Genomic DNA, 23,444 nt, shown 5'->3' with positions numbered 1-23,444 from the left:
TTATAACTTCGCGCCTATGGCATTGTGTTGCATCTAGGACCGATTCAAGACCTCCTTGAAAAGACTCTAACCACATCCCGAGGCATGCCTCTGCCTCATCCCAGCCTCGAGACCTTCATTGGTCGCTTTTAGAGAAACGCATAGTTATGTACAAAAGTCTGCAGGCTGTTGTTTCCAAAAGGACAGGGCTGCACACCAAGTTGTAGTTATCAGGAACACTGTAAGGATTTTCAGGGGCATGGGACAAAATGTTTTACCGGTTGAGGCGCTCCCTCTTCCATTACGACAATGCCACTTTCGGGCTTGTTATTGTGATTCGTCACCACCGAATGGTGGTGGCTAAGGCCGCTGTTTTACCTCTCCAGGTTTGTGATATCACAGAAGTCTACTGTAGCTTTATGCAATCTGAGGTTGCAAAAATGAAAGTATGTTATCCAGTTTAATACCGCTGACATGCCTAGTCACACTTAAATGAAGGCTGTTATTGTGTAAAAAAAATAATCTCATCTTCACACCTCAGTGCATTAAGGTAACCAGGCAAGTGTGTGGCCTGTTTGTATTAAGTTCCTCCTCCCTGGAACTGACAGGCTTTTGTGAGAGAGAGCTACAGACTCTTTGTGAGCTTGTCAAAAACTGACTGCCCCTGAAGTGTTTCATTATGCGTTGTTAACGCAGCCCAGCTCTGCCAGTGAGAGTTGTTAAGACGTAAACCAGGAAGTAATGTAACATCAGAACAAAACTGGTGTGACGGCAATTCTGTCCGGGTACCTGTTCTTATCAACCTTAAACACCTCCCAAAATGTCGGTCACTCTTTATTATTTTCTGAGAACATCAGTACACGTGTAATGTTACTGATCAAGAATAAACTTTACACCTAAAACAGTTATTATGTTGATTAATCGTGTACTACGGACTGATGAGATCTACCCTAGTAAATAATGTATGTCCTTCAGCCAATATCACTTGCTGTGTCAACTATGATTTAATAGTTTGTGCACCATCTTAGTTTTTTTCTCTGTACATGTTAATATTCTATTACTTTTGTCATTGGAAATTGTTCAAGCGCTGTGAGCACCGTGGTTGGTCTCAAGGGAGCTATTTCTATTTCAGTGGAAGAGGCAAGTTTTAATCAGACCTTTCCTCTAAACCACATTTCTTCATATCTACCAATCCAACTAATAGCAGCCAATCAGCGGTACTTTTTAGGTTTTGCCTCTTGTTGAAATACCTCTTGTGGGCCATACCAAAAACTTATAGTGGACCTCAAGCCGGCCCATTGATTACCATTGGTTGCCTTTCTTAACACTCATTTGCTCCTTAAAAGATGGCTTTCTTTCCTCTTCCTATGTTTTTCCCTCCATTGGAGCATAGCTTCTTAACCATCCTTTCAATTTGATAATTTGTATCCTTCCGCTGTTCACATTCAGGAAACTACCTGTTTCTTTCTCATTCAGCACGCTATGAGAGTGCGTGTCTTTTCTTGCTTTCTCCCTCGTGTGCTCGTTCCCACCTCAAATGCATGCCAGCTCTGTTTTTTCTCCGTCCCCCAACCCCAGCTCGTCCATTTTTTCTCCAAACTTCTCATTTAGCTTTTTCCCCCCTCCCCTTATTGCCTGAGGATCCTGCGTTGCTTGCCTGTCGCTTCCCATTGTTGCCCCACGCCTTGAATTCCCACATCCCACCTGCTCCTCCCCACCCATCATTTTTTTCAGGGCCCGGCAGGTGCAGGGCTGCTCTGCCCACCCTTGTCCTAAGTTTGGCTTCTCCCTACCCATTCCTCTGTTGTTCCCACACCTCTCCAATCGGAAATCTTTTAAAAAATGTTTTATTCAGTTTTTTGGGTCCGCTAGATGCCACTCGCCACCCAAGCCACTCTCTGTTAAATAAGCAATTTCGGGTAGATTTCATTTTTTTTAAATTTACCACTCCAAGTCGCAGGCACCATCTATTTATGACACACAAATATCAATAAGATGCTGCACATTATAGTGTTATGATGTGTGCACATAATCACACTATTTGTTCATTCTTTTTGTAGCCTGTGTTGTATAGCATCAGAAAATTATGATTCTTTTTGCTGGTGCTGCCCAGCATCATCAAAAAGAGGGCCAAAGCCAATAGATCACAAAGGCAAGACTTATTGGCGTAGCCAAAGCTAGTTTACAAGAGTATCTGTAGCCACAGATGTTATGGAGGGAAGGAGTTTGGAGACTTCAATCCGCTATAACTAAACTCCACTTCGTCTGGATGTATTCTCTTTTTCACATAGTGTTTGACAATTCCTGAGAATGTCACTGGCATTATGATTACGTAAAATGCCCTTTTGTTTCTGGGTTTAGATAGTACAGCTGTTTAAACAAGCCTATTGATTATAATATATGCAGTGTGTTTTGGGTCCGCCCCTTTCAGTCATTGACTTTCTTCGAACTTCCTCTTTCAGCCATTGCCTACAACTTTCCCTGCTGCTGCTGGCTTTCCCCGATAATCCCTATAATCTGGATTATTTTCTATTTTTTATTTGCAATTAACACTCAATGAGCTCGCGCACAAAATGGCCTCTGTTATATTTTGCTTACACGCACTGAGGTTCTGGGAAAACGTGACCTTCCCAAGTTTAATATGCATGTGACTTACTCGCGCTATTCTGGGTTTGGGGTGAAAGGTCATATTTTTATTAACACTTAAAGGCACACACCTCTCTCCTGCCTTTTTTCTTTTACCGTACATAAATATACATGTGCACGAGTCCTAACCCTGAACCCCACTAGCCAGGCACTGATGCGTGGAATTACTTCAGACGCACTTCCCGTGGCTTCTAAAGGCGCCCAGTGTCCAGAGAAACAAAAGTACTTCAACATATGGCTCGCTGGTTTCCATAGTATGTTTTATTGTTTGCTAAGTACAAAGTTGTGCAGAATCACTTTTGATCTGAAATAGCCCCAGGGCAAGACGCCATTACATGAAGTCAGCTTTCCTTGATGCCAAGAAGCAGAGTGCATTGGCGGTAGATGTGCTGTGCCAGGAGCCTGAAGACGCAGACTTAGAGTGAGAGCGCGCCCTTTTTATTCTTATATTTTTTTTCTCTGCCGATAAATGTTCTCAGCTAGACAGCCTCTCTCGCTGTTGCTTTTGGTACACACTCTGCAAACATATAATGAGGATATCTTTCAAATAGTGCACAGTTCAGAGGAAGTAGGGAACAGCGCGGCCTATTGGCCGACTGAGTATGTTTAGGTCTCGTCCTTTACCATTGCGAAGCAATGGGAAATGGGGGAGAATTATAGTGCTTGATCGGCTAGTGAAACCACTGGCGTTTCTTCACAGTGCATGTGAGGGCACGTGGCCACAAAGCGGGTCACGTGACCACACAAGCACGAGCATCTCCCTAATCCGCCTGCCCCCACCAGGCTCGCATTCCCGCCCCCTCACCAGGCCGCACATCTGCCTGCCACACTTCTCCTCCCCTCGCACGCATTCCGCTGCCCCTCCTTTCTCCCCCCGCCAGAAGCCTCGCAAAATCACCCCTCCTGCTCTACCTCCAAATAACGCCTCTCAGTCGTCTTCAGCGCCTTCTCTCTTGCTTCCCTCCCTCTTCCACCCTATCCCATTGCCAGGGCTCCCGCAGTCTTTTTTGTCTCCTCTCTCTCGCTGTATGTCCCCTCTCCCTCTTCTTGCTTTCTTGCCTTGTTTTTTACGCTCTCCTCCTCTCCTGTCGGACCATGCCTCCCTCCTCTCCTTCCGTACCGCAACCTCTCGTCCTTTTCAGCCCCACTCCTCCACTCTGTTTTCCTAAACCTTCCCTGCTCAGCTTTCTTCTCTCTTTCTTCCCGTCTCCGCTTCCCCCACCAGCTTCTCCTGTTCGTAAACAAGCTCGGCACACACAACTCAACTGCCCCGGACTGGCGCGAAGTAACGCACAGCATTGCTTCAAGTTACTTCCTTCTCAAACTCCCGTGGGCATGTTGGCAGCCAGGCCGTGTCTCACATTTCTCCCCCTGCTTTCACTTTTTTTTTTCCGCTCTCCTCCTCTCCTGTCGGACCATACCTCCCTCCTCTCCTTCCGTACCGCAACCTCTCGTCCTTTTCAGCCCCACTCCTCCACTCTTTTTCCCTAAACCCTCCCTGCTCAGTTTTCTTCTCTCTTTATCCCCTTCTCTGCTTCCCCCACCAGCTTCACCTGTTCGTAAGCAAGCTCGGCACACACAACTCAGCTGCACCGGACTGGAGCGAAGTAACGCACAGCATTGCTTCAAGTTACTTCCTTTTCAAACTCCCGTGGGCATGATGCAAAAGTGCGCAAAGCCACCCAAGCAACCCTTAGCAATAAAACCTACACTGTCTCAGAGTGCTTTGAAGTGGCCATCAGGCACCACAACAGCACTATATACAACGAACAATATTGGCCATTATCTCTGTCCAACGCTCCCATCATTTTCACTATGTCATTAAGATGCTACTGTACTGTTTTCACTCATGTTGTTATTTTAATACTCTTCGCATGTCTAATTTGATTAAAGATGGGCGCATCATCTCTGAAGTCATTTGCACAATTTGTTTAGCAAACTGCATTTCGTGAATGGGCCGTCTGCACTCCAGCCATCTGGTCTCTCCTTCCCTCCCTCCTTCATGCACTCCTTTTTCAACGAGTGCATGAGGTCTCGTGAACGCGCTTCAATTCGCCCGAGCTGCCTGCCTCCACATCAAAGCCATCTGTTGCTTTGCGCTCGGCCTCAGGCCGGCATTTCTCCTCCCCTAATTATTCACTGCATGGCCGGCCGGCCGGCACATCAAAGGCTGCTGCTCCCCATGCGTCTCGTCAGCCCCCCATTAAACAGCACAAGCGTCAATCCTGGTTTCCTCTATGCAGCGCTTCTTCCCCTCAACATGCCATGTTGACCAGACCACCAAAACCTTTCACCACTGCCTCCTCTCCTTATTTATTTGGGAGTGATGCCACAAATTATATTTTTAGGGCTCGTCCTTTCCTATTAAGCGCAAACTCGACCAACGTAATTGGAGTGCTTTACTTGTCCTAAAATGCCGTGTTGTCTGTCCCTCGAGCTTGCCGTTTTTTTTCTCCGGGTATCCTCCCTTGTTATAGTAGTGTAGCCACGTGTCTCTTCTTTAAGCAACTTCCGGGCCCAGGCTTTACCCCCGTCCCCATGACATGCTGGAATTCAACATGGTGCCACTTACTGGTTCAACTTTATTTATTTTCTCCCCATTTTCCCCCGTTTGTACTCATCTTTTTTGCGATTCCCACTGTCCATTCCAGTTTATCCCTTCTTCTCTGTTCGTCTCACAGTCTTTCTTCCTTTCTGCCTTATCAAGCATCCATCCTGGTTCCCTAACAACCATCAATGGGAGACTCCGTCTTTTTATACTCTTCTCTCTCCGCCGTGGGCTTGGTCTCTCGTCTCTCTGTCCCTCCTTTCATCCTATGCTCTGTCCCCTCATAGTCTTCCTCTGTCCGTGGCGGGCTCGATCTCTCCTCTCCCTGTTTCCTCCCTTCATCACATCCGTTATCTTCTCATACTCTTCCTCTCTCCATAGCGCCCTCTGTCTCTCAGCTTCCTATCCTTCCTTTCATCACATGCTCAACCATCAACGGGAGACTCCGTCTTTTTATACTCTTCTCTCTCCGACATGGGCTTGGTCTCTCGTCTCCCTGTCCCTCCTTTCATCCTATACTCTGTCCCCTCATAGTCTTCCTCTGTCCGTGGCGGGCTCGATCTCTCCTCTCCCCGTTTCCTCCCTTCATCACATGCGCTATCTTCTCGTACTCTTCCTCTCTCCAAAGCGCACTCTGTCTCTCAGCTTCCAATCCCTCCTTTCATCACATGCTCTGTCTCCTCGTACTCTTCCTCTCTCCGTCATGGGATCTGTCTCCTCTCTCCCTGTCTCCTCCTTTCATCACATGCTCTATCTTCTCATACTCTTCCTCTGTCCATAGCGCCCTCTGTCTCTCGTCCCTCATGTTCACGAGCTGTCCGTCGTGTCGCTCTCTGTCCATCCACTCCTCGCAGGATCTGTAATGCCTGGCTGTATAGCGCCTAGATAGCTCGAGCTATATTAGTGGCTCTCCACACCTACACACATTGTAGAAGGGTGAAGTGCGGGGGGTCTGCGGCTCAGTGATGAGCCTAATGCATGTAGCAGACTGCGGGAGGGGTGGGTCACGTGACAGGCAGATAGGGGTTCCAGTGTGTAATTCTGCAAGGTGCTACAGAGCCAGTCCTCATCAGTTGTCCAGACTGACTGCTGCGAACCGTCAGTAGGCTGGTGGGGCTTTTGGTATTGTAAATAACAATGCCTTTTCATTTTTGTAAAGTAAACATTGATCAGCGTGAAGGGAACTATCATAGCAATTTATTTTTTGTTGCATTCTATGGGGGATTACAGGAAGTATAGAATCTTTTTGCATTTTTCTCCCTGTTCACAACTTATTTTTTTCTTTTGGTTTCCGATTTTCATTAGGATGATTGTGATATATTTGGAGCAGATTACTAACTGCTTTTTGGTGTATTTAATTGTGTACTACAGATCAAAATTGTAATCTTCATGCATGCATCCATACTATCATTTCATCTGACAACACAAGACAACAAGGATGTATACGGTTTATGGGAAGTGTGATGGTTTTGACTTTGTATGATAAGCTATAAAATACCTTCTGCCATACATTAAAAGGGTATTAAAAGTCACCTCTGAGTTTCATGCTCTTATAAAGGAACTTGGCCTTCCGTATCGCTCATATGCACAGAATATGCCTGAAACAAATGTCTGTATAAAAATTATAAATTATGGACAATACTAATTAGATTTTAGGTAGCTTTTTCAACACACTTCTGCTGTTTCTATGCCTTGTAAGAAAGTTACTACCAAAACCAGTTTAATGGTACTAAACTCACTGACCTCAGAAGGATGAAAGGCTAAATTGGCCTTACCAGGATTCAAAAGTGTAAACTGCTTGCTATCTACAAGTCATGAATGGACATCTAGGGACACACAAGCATACGTTTCATTTTTGCACACCATAATTTCACAAGTTTTTTTGTCCCTATGGTCCAAAGTTGAAAATGCATTGAAAATTCAATAGGTCTCGCTTTTGATTAAGTTAAAGCGATTTGCTTTGCTAATGGTATTGTATAGCAAAGCAAATGGCTTTAACTTAATTAAAGGCGAGACCTATTGCATTTTCAATGCTTGTTTTAGCAATGCATTCAAAGGCGGCGGCAAGGTATTTCCTGTCGGTTATTCCAATGAGTGTTTATGGGAGACCATTTCCACCCCTGAAGGTTGACCTCTAGCCGTTGGCTCAGCTGCCAGCATCTTACTGACCAACGGTCTAGGCAGTGGTATAGCTGTCAGTAGTGCAGCATGTGCTGTGGCACCAGGGCCAGGAGTAGTTAGCGGCCCTTTTGTTCTGATAACAATTTTTTTTTGTCCAGTTTCCTTGCCTGCGTTCAGGCCAGTGGTGCCTTTACTACGTCACTGGGTGAGGGGGAAAACACAGTCAGACAAGGCCCACACAGCTGGGGTCTTTCCATATCCATTAGATGGGCGTCGTTGCTTTCAGTTTGGTAGTTACCCTTACCCTGCTGGTAACACCACATGTCACAGGAGGCTCTTCCTTCATTGTGTGCTGCGCCTCGGACCCTAACCCACTTTGCCCCCAAAGTTGGCCTAACAGCTAGGGCGGTCGTCCTTCAATCTGGGTAACTGGGATCGAGTCTCGGCATTGACGCTGAACATCCTGTGATTCTGGGCAAACCACTTAATCTCCCCGTGCCCAACAAAAATGAGTGTCTCCTCATGTAATGCAGCTGGCGCTATGTAAAGCACTATGATACCCGATTCGGGTCAAGTTTGCGCTAAATAAAACTCTGTGGAAAAAAAAAAAATCTGACCGAAATGGAAACTGTACCGCAACCAACCTTCTGTTTTGCTTCAGAAGCTGGCGCTATGAGTAGCACCCAGCGGGCTGGGGTGGGGGAAGTGTATCTAAGGCCAGAGCCCCTCCAGTGAAAGTTAATGCCCCCGGCACTCCTCCAAACTGATTTACAATTCGCTTTAGCTGACTAGGCCTTTATGCAACTAAGCTCATGTGTTATGTTCATGGCCCCTCTACATACAAACCCTGAAGTCCGCAATGGAATGACACCTGAAACACTGCATTTATTTACCATGTCTTAAACAAGGCTCGAATGTGAATTGCTCTCTACTGTAATATTTTTTTTAAACTGTACATTAATTGTGCTAAGTGAAGCACTGCTTCGCATAGCACAAATAATCCAGTACTCATATCAACAAATGGGGTACTCAGGCCAACAAACAAAGACTGATTTTTATAGTAACTTGTAAAAGTGATTTTCATATTGTCCCCAGTATGTTAGAACTATCACTGTGATGGTTGGTGTGTTTCGGTGTGCACACCAGCTCCAGCCTAGAACATAAGGGGAAATTACTTTTGGGGTTATTTTGGTTAGGTGCATTTGTAAAGAAGGTTCCACCGTCTGCCTTGCTCTAGCTTGTCCCCAGTATGTGTTCACGTAGAGGGGCAACTCACTTTTAGCTCATTAACTCTTTTATAGATAGTAGTTGAATTTTTGGCAAGGGTAGATGTAGTGCAGCCAGAGGTGCAAGTCTCCTTCCCAGAAATTGTTCTCTTCTCCTTTTCATCTGCTCCATGCTCCTACAGCCGTCCCACTTTTTGGTAGTGTTCATTCAGTTCCTGTATTAAACTCCTAAATTGATAAAATGCGACACGACGACAAGCAGCATAATTTAAATAAATACTTTCACTCAGTAAAGGTAACAGTGTAAAGGATAGCTGGACAAGTATAGCCAGATTCAGCATATCAATGACTTGATATGTGTGCTATAGTACTGCCCCTAAATATTCAAGCTGTGAAATTGCATCCTTATGTACATGACCTGGCTGTACACTGAGGTCTTCCCTAAGTGCATGAGCTGTGAAACTACCTCCTCATGCAAGGTCTTATAGGGACGTTCAATGTACCAGTAAGGCTTGAAGCAAATTTCTGCATGTTTTAGGAGCAGAGCACATACACTGTGAAAGCCGTTCCCCAGTGTTAGAGTTCATGATTCCCATAAAGAGCGTCCTCAACAAATGAAAAAAACATGGGGTAACCACTCGAAAAGGGGTCACTCTGCAATATGAATGCAAGTGTCAAGCTGTACGAGGGAATTTGTATGTAGCTTGTATGAACAACTGTAGTGTAGTTCCTATATTCCCAATAGGCTCTGGGCATTGGAATAATATATTCAGCAGTGTAGACGTAGGACTGAGGTCGACTAGGTCTCTACTGACTATATTAGACTTAAGTTTTTGCCAGCTAGCTCAGAGGTCACTAGAAACTTTCTCGAATAAGCGAGGAGGAGTTTAACCTCCCTGGATAGACAAGAAGGGATTAGCTTCTGACAACCATATTACATGACAACTTTGCTCCCTCAGAATAAGAGTGTATCTCTAGAGTCGTGTGAAAACAATAGACAGCTATTTCACTCAGTCAAGTGTGCGTACTTAGTTTCACCAGAGTGCAGAGAAAAGAGAGACGGGCGTTTTCAATACAAGGTGTAATTTATTGAGCAGTCTTCTTCCTCATACAAGAGAAATGAATTGCCACAATTGCAATACTCATAGTAAAGTAAAGTGCGTACAGTAAAAGGAGGATTATAAAATAATACTGTAAAAGCATTGATATGGTTTCTTAGCCATATGATACTTTAAAATAGATAATATATATATACATATATACATTGACTAACGAACTCAACTGGTGCTTCTAAATACGCCTACCCCGGTGTATCTGACCTAAGCCTAATACGTGGGAAGGAGTAAGTAATTAGCAGTTTAAGTTAAGTTCGTTTTTGCCAAGAATCTAACTCAAGAATTCTCTTTAAGGGTTTAGTCAGCTCCGTACCTGGGTATTAGAAAGCAGGAGGTCTTGTATCTCTCTCTCAGGACTCGATATCCCAGTAACCCGCGAAGGTATCTGGAAACACCGGAGCTGGATTCCTCGGCAAGAGAAAAGACAGCGTCTTTCTCAGTGCGTCAAAGAGGAGGGGCAGCGTCCGTGGGCTCTCGCATCAGCTGGGCTCTCCGGCAAGTAGATAGCTGCTCCCAATACCACCACCGTGTGTTTGCTTAAGGCAACGTTGGTATATTTATACCGGAAAGGTGCCGGGTTTGACGTAAGGTTGGACATAAGACGTCAATAAAGATGTCACTAAGAACAGTGCTTTACAGGAGTTCTAGGATGAAATCAAAACAAAAGCAAGGGGGATTTCCCAGGTTGCTGGAGGTTTGGATTTGTTTAGAGAACTTGTTGTGCTTTCTAGGGGGCCGGGGAAGTAGCCTTGCTTAATGAGACAGCATGTGCTACGACTGAATATGGATAGGATTATTATGCCGTTGTATGGATAGTATTGATTATAACCGGACAAGGGCATAAAATAGGAATATCGATTTAGGCTCCTAGATAAAAACACAATACCGACTCCACGATCTAATGTCCATCATTACTAAAACTAAGCAATAGTAAACATATAAAAGTGCATGTGTATTTCAACCCACCCCAAAATACATTTTTAGCATTTGAGACGGTGCATAGATATACCCGAAAATTGATTATAGGTACTGTACGCTATTCAAGCAGTGTAATCATTCAGTAAAAAGGATGCATATATATAGCAGTATGAATGATTTGAGAAATTTACACGTGAAATGGCTCTTAATACAGAAAAAAAAGTTGAGACCATTCCATCACATATAAATACAGTCGCTGTAAATGTGCTAGAGGCTGAGGTAATAAATTGTCTCTAGAGTTCCTAAAAATAGAAGCTTTGTTCTCTAAGAATAGTTCTACTTCAAGCAGAGTACATGTGCCAGAAAAAAGGTAAATATTTTGGAATTGAAGAAAAAATAATTTCGCTTTCAGGGGAGAGAAAAAAAATATATAGTTCCAAATATGTTCAGTAGCTTTTGTTTATCAAAGCCGAAGGCCGAATTCAGAGTTCAGGGAACGCTGTGTACTAGTTTGCTTAAAAGTTATTCTTTTGTTCCGGGGAAAACATCATTTCAGACAGACTCGCAAAAAAGTTGTCTACGGCTTCAGGTGAAAGTTCGATTAAGTTCGAAAATGCAGCAACTGTACAGTCGTGAGAATGATTGCTATCATCGATGTCAGGATCAGCAATGCTCACAGAAGGTCGTACCTGGGTGATGTTGCTCTCATCTCGTACTTCACTACTCTTTATTCGCAGTGGTGAAGTCTCAACGAATGCCGTCATCAGAATGGGTAACCGCTGGGGACAACACGATGCATGAGCCGTTACAGGACTTAGCAAAGTATCTGTATCCATTGGTACTGCTGATGGTAGTGTAAGACAGACGTCCAACACGCATTCTTCTCCGCATAGCATACATCAAAGCACAGGTAAGATGCAATTCTGCCAGATGGGTCTGAATGAAAGAAACCAGGTCATATTCAGATCTCTTAGCCGGGCTAATCCAAGGACTTTAGTTATGCGGTCCCGATAGCGTATAGCTAGGATCGTTTCTTCCATTGTTGCTGGAGTTTTGTCTGCGACTTGGTTTGCCATATCGAAGCAGAAGTAACAAAAATAAAATGCCTGCTACGAGTCCCAACAGAAGTGGTAGGCCGCCAAAGGCAGAATGGACAAAATTAGGAAAAATGCCCAGAACTATTTGGAAGGGTGTTAACAGTCCCGAAAAAATTGTCTTAAATATATGTGGGATACCGCTGGTATCAGACATATTTAGGATTTGGCTTAGCATTTCTGCGAAATGCAGGGGGCAATTTGTTGATAAAAGTGTATGTATCACTGCCATTGTCCTTGCAACTTGCAGATCATACGTTTCTTTTGATGACGTTAAGGGCACAGTTGTCTGTAAAAGAACAGACTTCATTCTGCTTAAAGTATCAATTCGAATAGAAGAGATATTCAAAAAGGGCCAAATCTTCGTCTCCATGTCTGGAGTGCTGTTTGGATACAATACTTCCATACAGCAAGTGACCATGGAACTAACGCTCACGAGATAAGCTTTTCCTGGCACCATGCCACAACATCTGTGGTCCACTATTAGAATGTAACTCTCGTTAGAAAGTAGTCTAAAGAATGGCTCTATTCGAGTTGCAGGTGTGCCATGCTGGTGACATGAAAGGTTATTTGAAGTCCCCTCACAGGCCCCATGCAGGTCTATACTTTGACACAGAAGTATACCGCTTAGTGATTGTTTACAATTTTTTCCACTAAGAAATACATTCTGTTTCTTTTCACTATAACATGTGTGTGTGTAAGGTAATTTCCATGATGACTTAATGTACCCTTTACCCAACCTTTCATACTGGCCTGCTGGTATATACTCTTGACAGAATTTAAATTGGAAAGTTGTTATCGGAATTGTTATTATTCCATGTATTATCCATTCAATGACAGGTCTTTCTGACATTGTCAATGGTAATCTCTCAAGTTTTTCAATGCTCAGAATTGTATACTCTGCTCCTTTCTGTGCCAAGCTGATTTGTGTATCAGTAAGGTTAAAGATAGAGAATAAGGACGTTGTGTTGATTAAACGCCAGGGCACGTAGCCTGAACGCAGATTTTGCAACGTCCAGCCAAGCTGTACAATAGAACGCAATTGGGACTGACCGTGTTGTAACATTAGTAAGTCCTGCTCTATTATATCAATAGCAGATGATACAATACTGTCCAGTGAATATATTCTGGAAGACATTCATTAACCCATTGTCCACAACAGAGAGTGATTTTTCCAAATTGATACGGTCAATTTCCCGTATTTTTTCTGCTGTTTCAATTTGCGTTTCTTTTCAGGCTTCATTGTAAGCCGCGTATATACCGGCCGCTATGAAACGTTTTTGACGCTGTTTGCGCGGTCCCATTATGAAATCACGCAAGTCAGCACCGTCTTTAAGTAAAGTCAAGTGTTGCTTAATTTCTGCCAGTGTGGATGTGTGTAGCCATTCGAGGCAGCGTTTTCCTACACTGTATGTTGTAACTATCCCTGTATGTTGTCTCTGGGAGTATCTAGGGTCTGGCCTGGTCAATTTGAACCCCTGTAATTTGTTCAGGAATCTATCTTGACAGCTGTTTGTGTCTATGGGCCAGATCAACCATTTTTTCCAATCAGGATGTGTTCTGTTTTGGTTAAAAATATAGGATACGTCTATCTCAACATCTGTAGTGCTATTACTGTCAGGTGTTGGCTTTGGAATAGGCGGTTTGTTTAAGTCTTTAATTTTGGCTAGGACAAGACAGGTTGTCTGTTGAATGGTGTCATTCAAGAATATAATTTGTTCTGGGATCATGCAGGCTCTAAATAATGATTCTAAACCTTGGACCTGCCAATCTTTGGTACCCTAGATGGTTTTTGTTTCAATGTTGTTTTTCCAGAAATCAAAACCAAATGTAGTCATTTTTTCATAAAATGCTTCTGAATAGATTAATTTAGTGTTTGTCAGCATTGTTTTCATTCCTGTCTTATTTAACATTTTAAAATAAAACGTTTCTGCTTCACTTGTGTTAAACCCTGAAAAGTATGGGAATTTATCGTAAAATGTTTTCGAACTGCCTTTTGGTGGAGTTGCACAATGTTCCCATTGATTATAATTAAAAACATTTCTAGGTTGAGCAGATTTATGCAAATAATGATGTGCAAAATGGTTGTAGCAGTACATTTCTTCATATTTCGATGAACCCTGCAAATAATCATGTTCTTTAAATTTTGCTGACATAACTAAATCTGACATCATATCATTAATACTTTCAAAGTCCCAATCATCAGAAAATGTGCTCGGTTTTACAAAGTCACTTAATGAAACCTTAAACTGGTGTGGATACTTCAAGAGCTCGACCGGGCCATAGATTTCATAATCTGTTTTGTCCCAAGCTACCCCACCGGGTATTGGATTGGCTGTGACATTCACTGATGATAGTTCTCTTTTCTCGATGTGAGATGACTTGTGTGGCTTTAGGACCAAGTTGATGTTCTGACTTGCTGTGTCCATTGTACTATATTTTCCTTCAATAAAATTTCCCAAACAGAGAACCATGATGAGCCAAAGCAGGAGGAAAAGTACACCTAACACAATCCAAAATTCAATCCATGGAGAAATCAGATAGGTTTCTTTGAGTTGATGAAAGAGTTCTGTTACTTTGTCTTTAAAAGTTTTTGTTGTTGGCTGTTCTTCAGGCTAGCTTGGATCCTCAGAAAAGTCATCGAAATTGATGAAGTAGCCAGATGCAGTTCTATCAATTGTTGGAATCGCTTCAGGATTTTTATTTGCTTTTGCATGTTTTGTTTCATTAGCATAGTCTGAGGCTACATTGTTGTAGACTGGTGTTTCTTGACGAACTGTTGAAATTTGGGTTTCAAGAGGCACAAGTTCCATGGCATTGTTGCATAGTCCTTTTTTATTCACTGCAGGTTTATCAAATGTGATTAGTCTCTCAGTTTGAACCTCTTGTATTGTAGCAAGTTTTGGTGTTCTGCTACATCTTGGGAGTCCACTGGGCCTACTACTTATTATTGGCCACATGATTGTGGTTTTACTAAGTCGATGGATACAACTCGGTTCTCCTTTTTACCAGCAAGGGGCGGTAGTACAACTGATCTTGTTCCACTGACAGCTAAGACAGGTACTACTTTTCTGTAAGAAGGCCCAAATTCCTTCTTCACCGCGATCTTCTCTCTGACTAGATCCCCAATCTTTGGAATCCAGACAGGCCTTGCTGGACAGGTGGTTTTTCTTCAGTGGCTGTTGGCTGCTGTTTTAGCTTTATGTTGCTCAGGTCTTTTCTTGTTTCATTTAAGTCCTGTAAAATAGCCAAACGATCTTTGATATCAAAGCATTTTTCTTCTACCACTGAAGTCTGACTATCTAAGTCCTGAATATGCATTCTAGTACCGAACAATAGTTTGTACGGGCTGAAACCTTTTAGAGAATTTCTTGGCAGGTTATTAAGACTACGTTGGACACTTGTTAAATGTTGGACCCACCCATCACCCGAACCTAATACCCTCGCCGTTATAGATTGCTTTATGTCTCGGTTTTTTCTTTCCACAATCCCATTTCCCTCAGGATGGAAGGGACAAGAGTACCGCAATGCAATGCCCATGCTGGTCATGGCCTCCTTATAAGCTCGAGAGCTAAAAGCAGGACCCTGGTCAGAATGTAGCATGCCAATTGCGTATGTGCCGATATAGACTCGCAAATCTTTTATAACAGTTCTGGCGTCAGCCGAGCGCTGGGGCCACATCCAAATGAATCTCGTGCAGGAATCCACTGAGACCATGATATATTTATAGTTGCAATCCCTTTGTAAGGGACCACAGTGGTCCAGGTAAACACACGCTAATGGTTTATCCGAGATTAGAAGGGGCGTCTGTGCTGGACGTTTCACTGTTGATACTTTCATTCTTTGGCATATCTTGCATTCTAGAACATAGTTCCTAGTCTGTTTTCTCATACGTGGCCACCAATATCTCTGTTTTAATAACGATATTGTGGCAGAAACGCCAGCATGTGCAGAAGCCAGCCCTTCGTGTGCCGCTGTAATTAGTCCTAACCTGTGTTCCATGTTTGGAATTGCCCTATCCCCCACTCCAGGGATTCGAGCAAATGGAACATTATTTCCATCAGTTATGTATGAGTACTTTACTGGAAAGCCTTTCGGGAGTGATTTTATATCATCTTTTACCGTAGCACTGACAGCTTGCATTATATCGCTGTCTATTTTTGTTTTTGACCGGGTGATAGGAGCTACGGAAGCCGTTTGCACAGCTGCCTTCGCGGCTTCATCAGCCAATGAATTCCCCGCAACGTGAACGCCATCACGTTGATGACTCAGTGTATGTATCACGTGAGTCTTTTGTAGTTCTTTCTGTAAAAGAACTACTTGTTCCCAAAGCGTTTTATGCTTGATTGTGCCACCTTTTGCATCTTTGAAACCATTTTGAACCCAGTTCTGCAAGTATTCATTATAAGACTGAACGCAGTAATATGAATCGCACACTATTAGTGTGGGGAATTCGCGATCGGTATTTTCAAGCGCCATCTTAAATGCTAGTAGTTCAGCTCGCTGAGCTGTACAATCTCCTAGAGATTTTAGTGACCAATGGTCTAAATTTTCGTTTTAGTGACCAATGGTCTAAATTTTCCTTCGTGCCAACGACCTTTAACAATCGCGCACGCAGCACTGTAAGCTTGTTTACCGCCAACTGCGGGTTGTGCTGATCCGTCTGTATATATTATACAGCCGTAGTGTTCTAGAGGCAGGATTTCGGTCGGCAGAGGACATTCATATTCGTATTGTAGAAATTTTGTGTTTTCAAATTACCATCAAATTCGTATACTAAGTCTGTTGCAGCAAGAGAATTAACCCATTGTATCCATCTCAGATGTAGTGCTTTAGCATTTGGAATGCTTGCTTTTGTTACCGCTTCTAGGGCTGGTATTGGTGTAACGATTATTATTCGTTTACCTTGTGCTAGGGCTCTTTCTTTTGCTACAGCAGTCTGAACCGCAGTTAGAATTTTTTCAGTTGAACTGAATTTCATTTCAACTTTTGTGTACAAATGTGATTTGTAAGCTATTGGTACCGTTTCTCCCTCATTAGAGGTCAGGTACGTGAATCCGCATCTTCCTGGGATGACTCGGATTACAAGGTTGCGTGTGTTATCGCAAGTTTGCAATTTTGTTTTAACTAACATGTCTGTTTGCAATGATCTCAACATTTCTGTGTGTTTTTGAGTCCAATTGATTGGTTTGAAATCAGGTTTTATTAATTCATAGAGAGGTTTAACCCTCTCTGCGTAATTTAGAATGTATGTTCTTCCGAAATTCAGGAAACCTAGTATTGATTGTAAGTTCTTCAGCGTTTTTGGTGCTTGGAGTACAGCACACTTCTCTAAGAAATTGTCTGCTAGGCTTTTGCCTTCACTTGATAATTCATATCCTAAAATCAGGACTGTTAGATGGGCAATTCGTGACTTTTTAAAGTTGAATTTGTAACCCTCTGCAGCAAACCCAAGTATTATGGTGTTTACTCTTTTCAAGTGAGTATCCAAGTCATCATCTGTGAGATAGATGTCATCGACATAAGATAATGCCTCATCATCATATATTTGTAGTAACTCTGTTACTCTTGCTGAGATTAATCCTGGGCTATTCTTGAATCCCTGTGGGAGTCGACAGAATTTTTTTTGTGACCCCATTATTGAGAAAGCGATCAAGTACCTGCTTTCAGGTGCTGTGTTCTGACAAAAGAATCCATTAGAGATGTCCAATGTCGTTTTGTATTTTTTGCGCACGATGTTATTCATTAGTGCTGCACTGTGTGAGTTTTGTACTGCAAATGTTTTGCAACACGAGTTAAGGTGTCTGTAGTCCAAAACTAGATGATATGAATCGTCTGGCTTGGAGACAGGAAACGAAGGATTGTTCATTTTTGAGGTGCATGTTTCAATCACCCCCTGGTATTCAAGTTGATCTAAGATCTCCCTGACTTTCTTTTTAGCCTCTTGCTTAATTGGGTACTGCCTTTGTGCAGTTGGTTGACATTTTAACTGGATTTTGTGGGGAGGAGAGTCCTCATCCCATCCTACATGATTTGTATATAATGCAGGAGCTTGGGCTACTGCCCATTTTCTTGCATATGTATATTTTCTATGAATTGGAATATGATTTGAGAAGGCAGGCATAATCATTTCTTTGCCATAACTCTGGTGGCCAGTCTTTCTCAGCTAAAAGGATGTCATAGCCTTTGGAAAGGTTATCCAAAAATAGACCCCTTACTTTCCTAGTCTTATCTCCCTCTATACGTAATGTTATTTCATATATTTTATGAGGTTTGCTAACTCTGGTATCTGCAGTTTCCACCTGAATGTATTCATTCGTGTCCACTATCTCCAGATGATTCATCAGGATCTTGCGAGCTATGGTTGGTTCTGCTGCGCTGTCTAGCATTGTCTGGGCCCACTCTCCGTTTTTCAGTTGTGTCCTCAGTATCCTCGGCATGTTTAACTATTTTAATACTGGCTACCTTCTTTCTTGGAAATTGTAACTTTTTACTTTGTTGAGCAGGTTCCTTGTCTTTGGACTTGGCGTGCTCTTCCCTGTGTTCTGACCGTCCTCTTCTTTCTGATTTCTGCGAGGAAGTCTGAAAAGATCGAGAGGGACTTGTATCAATATCTTGATATCTATCAGGTTTCTTTAGATTATCCCTATTTCTAAGGTTGTATCTTTTCTCAGAGGGCTGCCTCTGGGGAGACTTGTGTCCTTGGTCCGGAGATCTTTCTCTCTGCCGAGGAGACCTTCCTCTGGACTGGAATCTTTTTTCTTTGGGAGTGGATTGTTTATTTCCATCCCAGCTCTTTTTTGGAGTGTTTAGATTATTTTTAATAAATATTTTTTCAGGATTTTCAGTTAGTTGGGGCTTTACTGGTTTCCCACCCAAACTATCTCTACCTAGTTCTTCATAGGATTTTTCTATGATTCTGGCAAGTTCAATTGGTTGGTCTGCTATATCTGTTTCTTTTAATTTCTGGAGGTAAGTTATATCCTCCGTTGCCAATTGAACTAACTCTCTATATACCTTTGTTAATTCTTTTATTTTAACTAAGAGTTCTTCGCTTGACATTCTATCAATGTCTGGATGTGGTGTGTAGCTGGCTAGAACCGGCCACGTTGCTCCTGGTCTACCTAATGGACCGAGCCTGGTGATGTGATTATTATGTTTTAGGGCGCCTTTAAACCAGAGCAGGTGCTCTTGGTATTTTAATGGGATTTCCACCTCCTCGAAAGGAGTGTACTCATCCGGAGGTTCCTCTATTTTGTAATAGTGGAATTCGTGTGTGACAGCGTTTGCTGCTGGAAAGTTTATCCATGTGTAGAATACCTCTGTCTGCCGATATTCATGGGCCTCAATTACGAATACGACTATTCCACCTCTCGGTGTTAGTCCATTTTCTATAAGTTTAAGAGTTATAGTTTTTCTTATGTTGACCGGAATGAGTATGGCATTCGGTTCATTCTGTAGGAGACTTGTGTCATCCTCTAGGAGTCGAGCTGCTATTCTAGCTGCCTCCCTTTCTTCTTCATTTTCTGACATTTTTATTGACAGAAAGGTTTTTGTTGCAGATCAAGTTTCAAGGAAACAAAGATTAGGTGCACAATATTTTGGAACACTGTATCCTTCAACGTTGACTTAACCAAAAACTATACATAGAAATCTCTTCCTACTAAGTTCCGGCGGATTTTAACCTTTTACCCACTCCAGACGTCTTTTGGAGTATTTACGGGAAAAGGGGTCTGTGTGAAAAAGCACGACTGAGTTACTCTAACGTCTTGCGTTAGATTTATCGCCTTACCAAACGTTGGGCGCCATGTAGTGTAGTTCCTATATTCCCAATAGGCTCTGCGCATTGGAATAATATATTCAGCAGTGTAGACGTAGGACTGAGGTCGACTAGGTCTCTACTGACTATATTAGACTTAAGTTTTGCCAGCTAGCTCAGAGGTCACTAGAAACTTTCTCGAATAAACGAGGAGGAGTTTAACCTCCCTGGATAGACAAGAAGGGATTAGCTTCTGACAACCATATAACATGACAACTTTGCTCCCTCAGAATAAGAGTGTATCTCTAGAGTTGTGTGAAAACAATAGACAGCTATTTCACTCAGTCAAGTGTGCGTACTTAGTTTCACCAGAGTGCAGAGAAAAGAGAGACGGGCGTTTTCAATAAAAGGTGTAATTTATTGAGCAGTCTTCTTCCTCATACAAGAGAAATGAATTGCCACGATTGCAATACTCATAGTAAAGTAAAGTGCGTACAGTAAAAGGAGGATTATAAAATATTACTGTAAAAGCATTGATATGGTTTCTTAGCCATATGATACTTTAAAATAGATAAAACATATATACATTGACTAACGTACTCAACTGGTGCTTCTAAATACGCCTACCCCGGTGTACCTGACCTAAGCCTAATACGTGGGAAGGAGTAAGTAATTAGCAGTTTAAGTTAAGTTTGTTTTTGCCAAGAATCTAACTCAAGAATTCTCTTTAAGGGTTTAGTCAGCTCCGTACCTGGGTATTAGAAAGCAGGAGGTCTTGTATCTCTCTCTCAGGACTCGATATCCCAGTAACCCGCGAAGGTATCTGGAAACACCGGAGCTGGATTTCTCAGCAAGAGAAAAGACACCGTCTTTCTCAGTGCGTCAAAGAGGAGGGGCAGCGTCCGTGGGCTCTCGCATCAGCTGGGCTCTCCGGCAAGTAGATAGCTGCTCCCAATACCACCACCGTGTGTTTGCTTAAGGCAACGTTGGTATATTTATACCTGAAAGGTGCCGGGTTTGACGTAAGGTTGGACATAAGACGTCAATAAAGATGTCACTAAGAACTGGCCGTTCTTACAGTGCTTTACAGGAGTTCTAGGATGAAATCAAAACAAAAGCAAGGGGGATTTCCCAGGTTGCTGGAGGTTTGGATTTGTTTAGAGAACTCGTTGTGCTTTCTAGGGGGCCGGGGAAGTAGCCTTGCTTAATGTGACAGCATGTGCTACGACTGAATATGGATATGATTATTATGCCGTTGTATGGATAGTATTGATTATAACCGGACAAGGGCATAAAATAGGAATATCGATTTAGGCTCCTAGATAAAAACACAATACAACAAACTCAGACAACTGGGTGTCATGGTATTAATATTATGTATGGTGTAACTCGTACTGGCTTTAATGTCCTCAACATCACTTACTTATGGTTCACACACATCTTCATTCCTAGTTGGCTATGTGGCAAGGAGGCTAAGCCACCTCCCAAAGAAATTAAGTTAAAAAACTGTGAATTTTGTCTGCAGATGTTCTCAATGGTAGTGTTACCATCTAGGATTGGGATCATTTTTACAGGCAGATGGCAAGCGGCCTGAGTTTCTCATGAGATAATCCTGCAGTTTCCAAGTCTGCGAACAGAGCTGCGTGAGACTTCGGCATAGCCTTTACATTCTAGCTTCCCCTGTTACATAACTTCTTCCCTAAGTAAGTAGGCCATCAGATAAATCACATTTGGTCTATTCAAATGACGCTTGCACTCAGTGCATTTTCTTTAGAGGATAATAACTTCTCATGACCTGACCTGTAAATGGTACCGGTAATGCCAGTTGAGAAACAAAAGTGGAAAATATATACTAGGGGCTAAAAGCGTCCATGTCTGGCAGTTGCCAGGAGCTGAAGCTCAAATGTGTCGAAAAATATCTCATTGGTACAATCAAGTACGTAAGAAAAGGCACACTTTCTCTTCATTTTATTATTATTTTTTTTATAGTGCACACTAGACCGGTCAATGGATTGACGCACTCCTTGGTAGTTGTTTTTGACCACCCCTATAAGAAATTGTTGACTACTAGGTGCAATCATTCTGCATCCTGCAGAAAGGAGCTCCTCCAAGTGAAAGAGCTGCTCATTCTGGACCACTTCCTTTTTTTGCCTCTCTGCACCTAGATTCTATTTAAGATTTACTAATCTCAGATCTGGAGATAGGAATTTACCTCGAAAAGTAGTTCTTCCTTGTGTTCCAAAGTGCAGCATCTTGGTCCTCTGTCTCGTGGATGCAATGACAGCTCAATGTCCTGGAGAGTCAGAATAAGGGAAGATGCTCTCTTACCTGAAGGTTGTTGTGATGGGCTGTGCTGAATCTTTCAGATTCTAAAAAGGACCTTTGTATTCCTAGTGGCAATGGATTGGAAGAATCGTTCTTCTAGAACTGTGGTATGTTTGTGTGAATTCACCTGATTATCAATAAAGGCTTTGGATGGCACCAGCGATGGCTACTTGGCTAATGTGGCCCTCCAATCACAATAAGATTGGCAAACTCTCAAAATGTGTTGCATGCGCACACATTCTGTTCTACACTGACACAGTTATTGTTACATATACACTACGTATCCCCCTTTGTGCCATCTACAGTGGGAACAATATGCAGCAGTAGAGGTTCATCCTATGGCTTGGGATTGAGTGGAGAGGAAATGTACAAGAGGGATTGTTGACTGAGGCTGCTTCAGTATACATTTTCCCTGCCTACACCAGATGCGCTATATATAATCCCTGTTGAATAATTCTATACTGAGATGGGCACTCAATTGGCACTCGCTTAAGTCTGTGATCAGTACAAGTTCATAATAGGAATGTTGAGGCCAGCAAATGCTGTCAGTCACTCTCCTTCCATTATTCCTTGCTTATAAACAGCGAACGAGGTAAAATTCTGTCATTTCTCCACACCTATATTGAATTGTAGGAAGGCGAACCGAGCTCAAGCCAAAGGTATTGCGCCGGCTGGGCTCTGAGGCCTGTTTGAAGAACGAACCACATACTAGTCTTTCGGTGGCTTGGCTCGTGCTTTCATTTTGGCACACTCAAAGCTCAAGAGCTCTGCATATGATGTTGCTGGGTTGCCTGCCTCTAGGTTGAAATTCATGTCCAAATGGAGGGATGAATGGGACTTTAACAATGCCCGATAGTCATCATCGTTTAAGTATTGACCTTGTACAAATCGGCAGACATTTATATGTGCATATTTAAATATATGTCCATATTTTTAAATGTTTGGAAGTAATATTTATAGTCCCACACTAAACAGTGTACTACCACGTATAGAAAAATATAGAGTTGATAAATGCTGTTCTGTAAATTAAACGTATTAAAACATATGCAAAAGACCCAAACATATTGAAGACCTAAATGTTTGCTTTACGATTCAATACATGGAAGGAATGCAAAATGAATGTATAAAATTTATATTCATATGCTTGTGCATATTTCTTGGCACTCAGGTCAGGTTGACTTGTTAGACACATTCTGATGGGAAAAAATAAAGCGAATGCACACATCAGTTCTTAATTCATTAAAGGAGAATTGAGGTGGAGCAGCCTAGTGTGTATGCGTAAATCTTTCAAAATTATTTCCACACACCGTTAGTGTTTCCTTTTCATATTCTCCTTTTGGCCACAGCTGGTTGCCAAAACTAGTAGTACCATATTGCAGATGAAAAAAAAACCTTAGTAATTGGATGAAAGGTATCAAGGCGGCGAGAACGAGTCAAGATACAAAGTGAAATGATGCACACGTCAGTTTGTCACAGATCTCTAATTTTTAGTATTTCTTCTGTTTCCTTTCAGTTTTGACTTTGAATGCTTGGAGAATAATATGGAAAACTCATTGGATAAATCGAAACCCTGGAGTAGATCCATTGAAGACCTGCATAGAGGAACTAATTTACCATCCCCCGTTGGCAACAGCATATCCCGCTCCAGCAGGCATTCCACGCTGCGGTAAGGGACATTTTGCATGTGCACTCATCATTACACCTACATGAGGG

The 23,444-nt window shown here is 42.5% G+C and overlaps 1 protein-coding gene across 9 annotated transcripts in view; it reads left to right on the top strand.

Moving 5' to 3' along the window:
• FMNL2 (formin like 2) overlaps positions 1-23,444 on the top strand; it is a 569,063-nt gene that overhangs the window by 378,426 nt on the left and 167,193 nt on the right. For all 9 annotated transcript variants that reach the window (XR_013608767.1, XR_013608766.1, XM_078681739.1 and 6 more), the window contains one exon: positions 23,245-23,397. Coding sequence is in view for 7 of the 9 variants with exons in the window: in XM_078681739.1 (XP_078537865.1) it covers positions 23,245-23,397 (153 nt within the window). In the remaining 2 variants the exon portion in view is untranslated. The remainder of the gene's footprint in view (positions 1-23,244; positions 23,398-23,444) is intronic.

This window comes from Lissotriton helveticus, chromosome 3_1 (genome assembly GCF_964261635.1).
Source record: "Lissotriton helveticus chromosome 3_1, aLisHel1.1, whole genome shotgun sequence".
NCBI lineage: Eukaryota > Metazoa > Chordata > Amphibia > Caudata > Salamandridae > Lissotriton > Lissotriton helveticus.
Note: the sequence above shows the minus strand (reverse complement) of the source record. Positions and strands in the feature narration are given on the sequence as shown.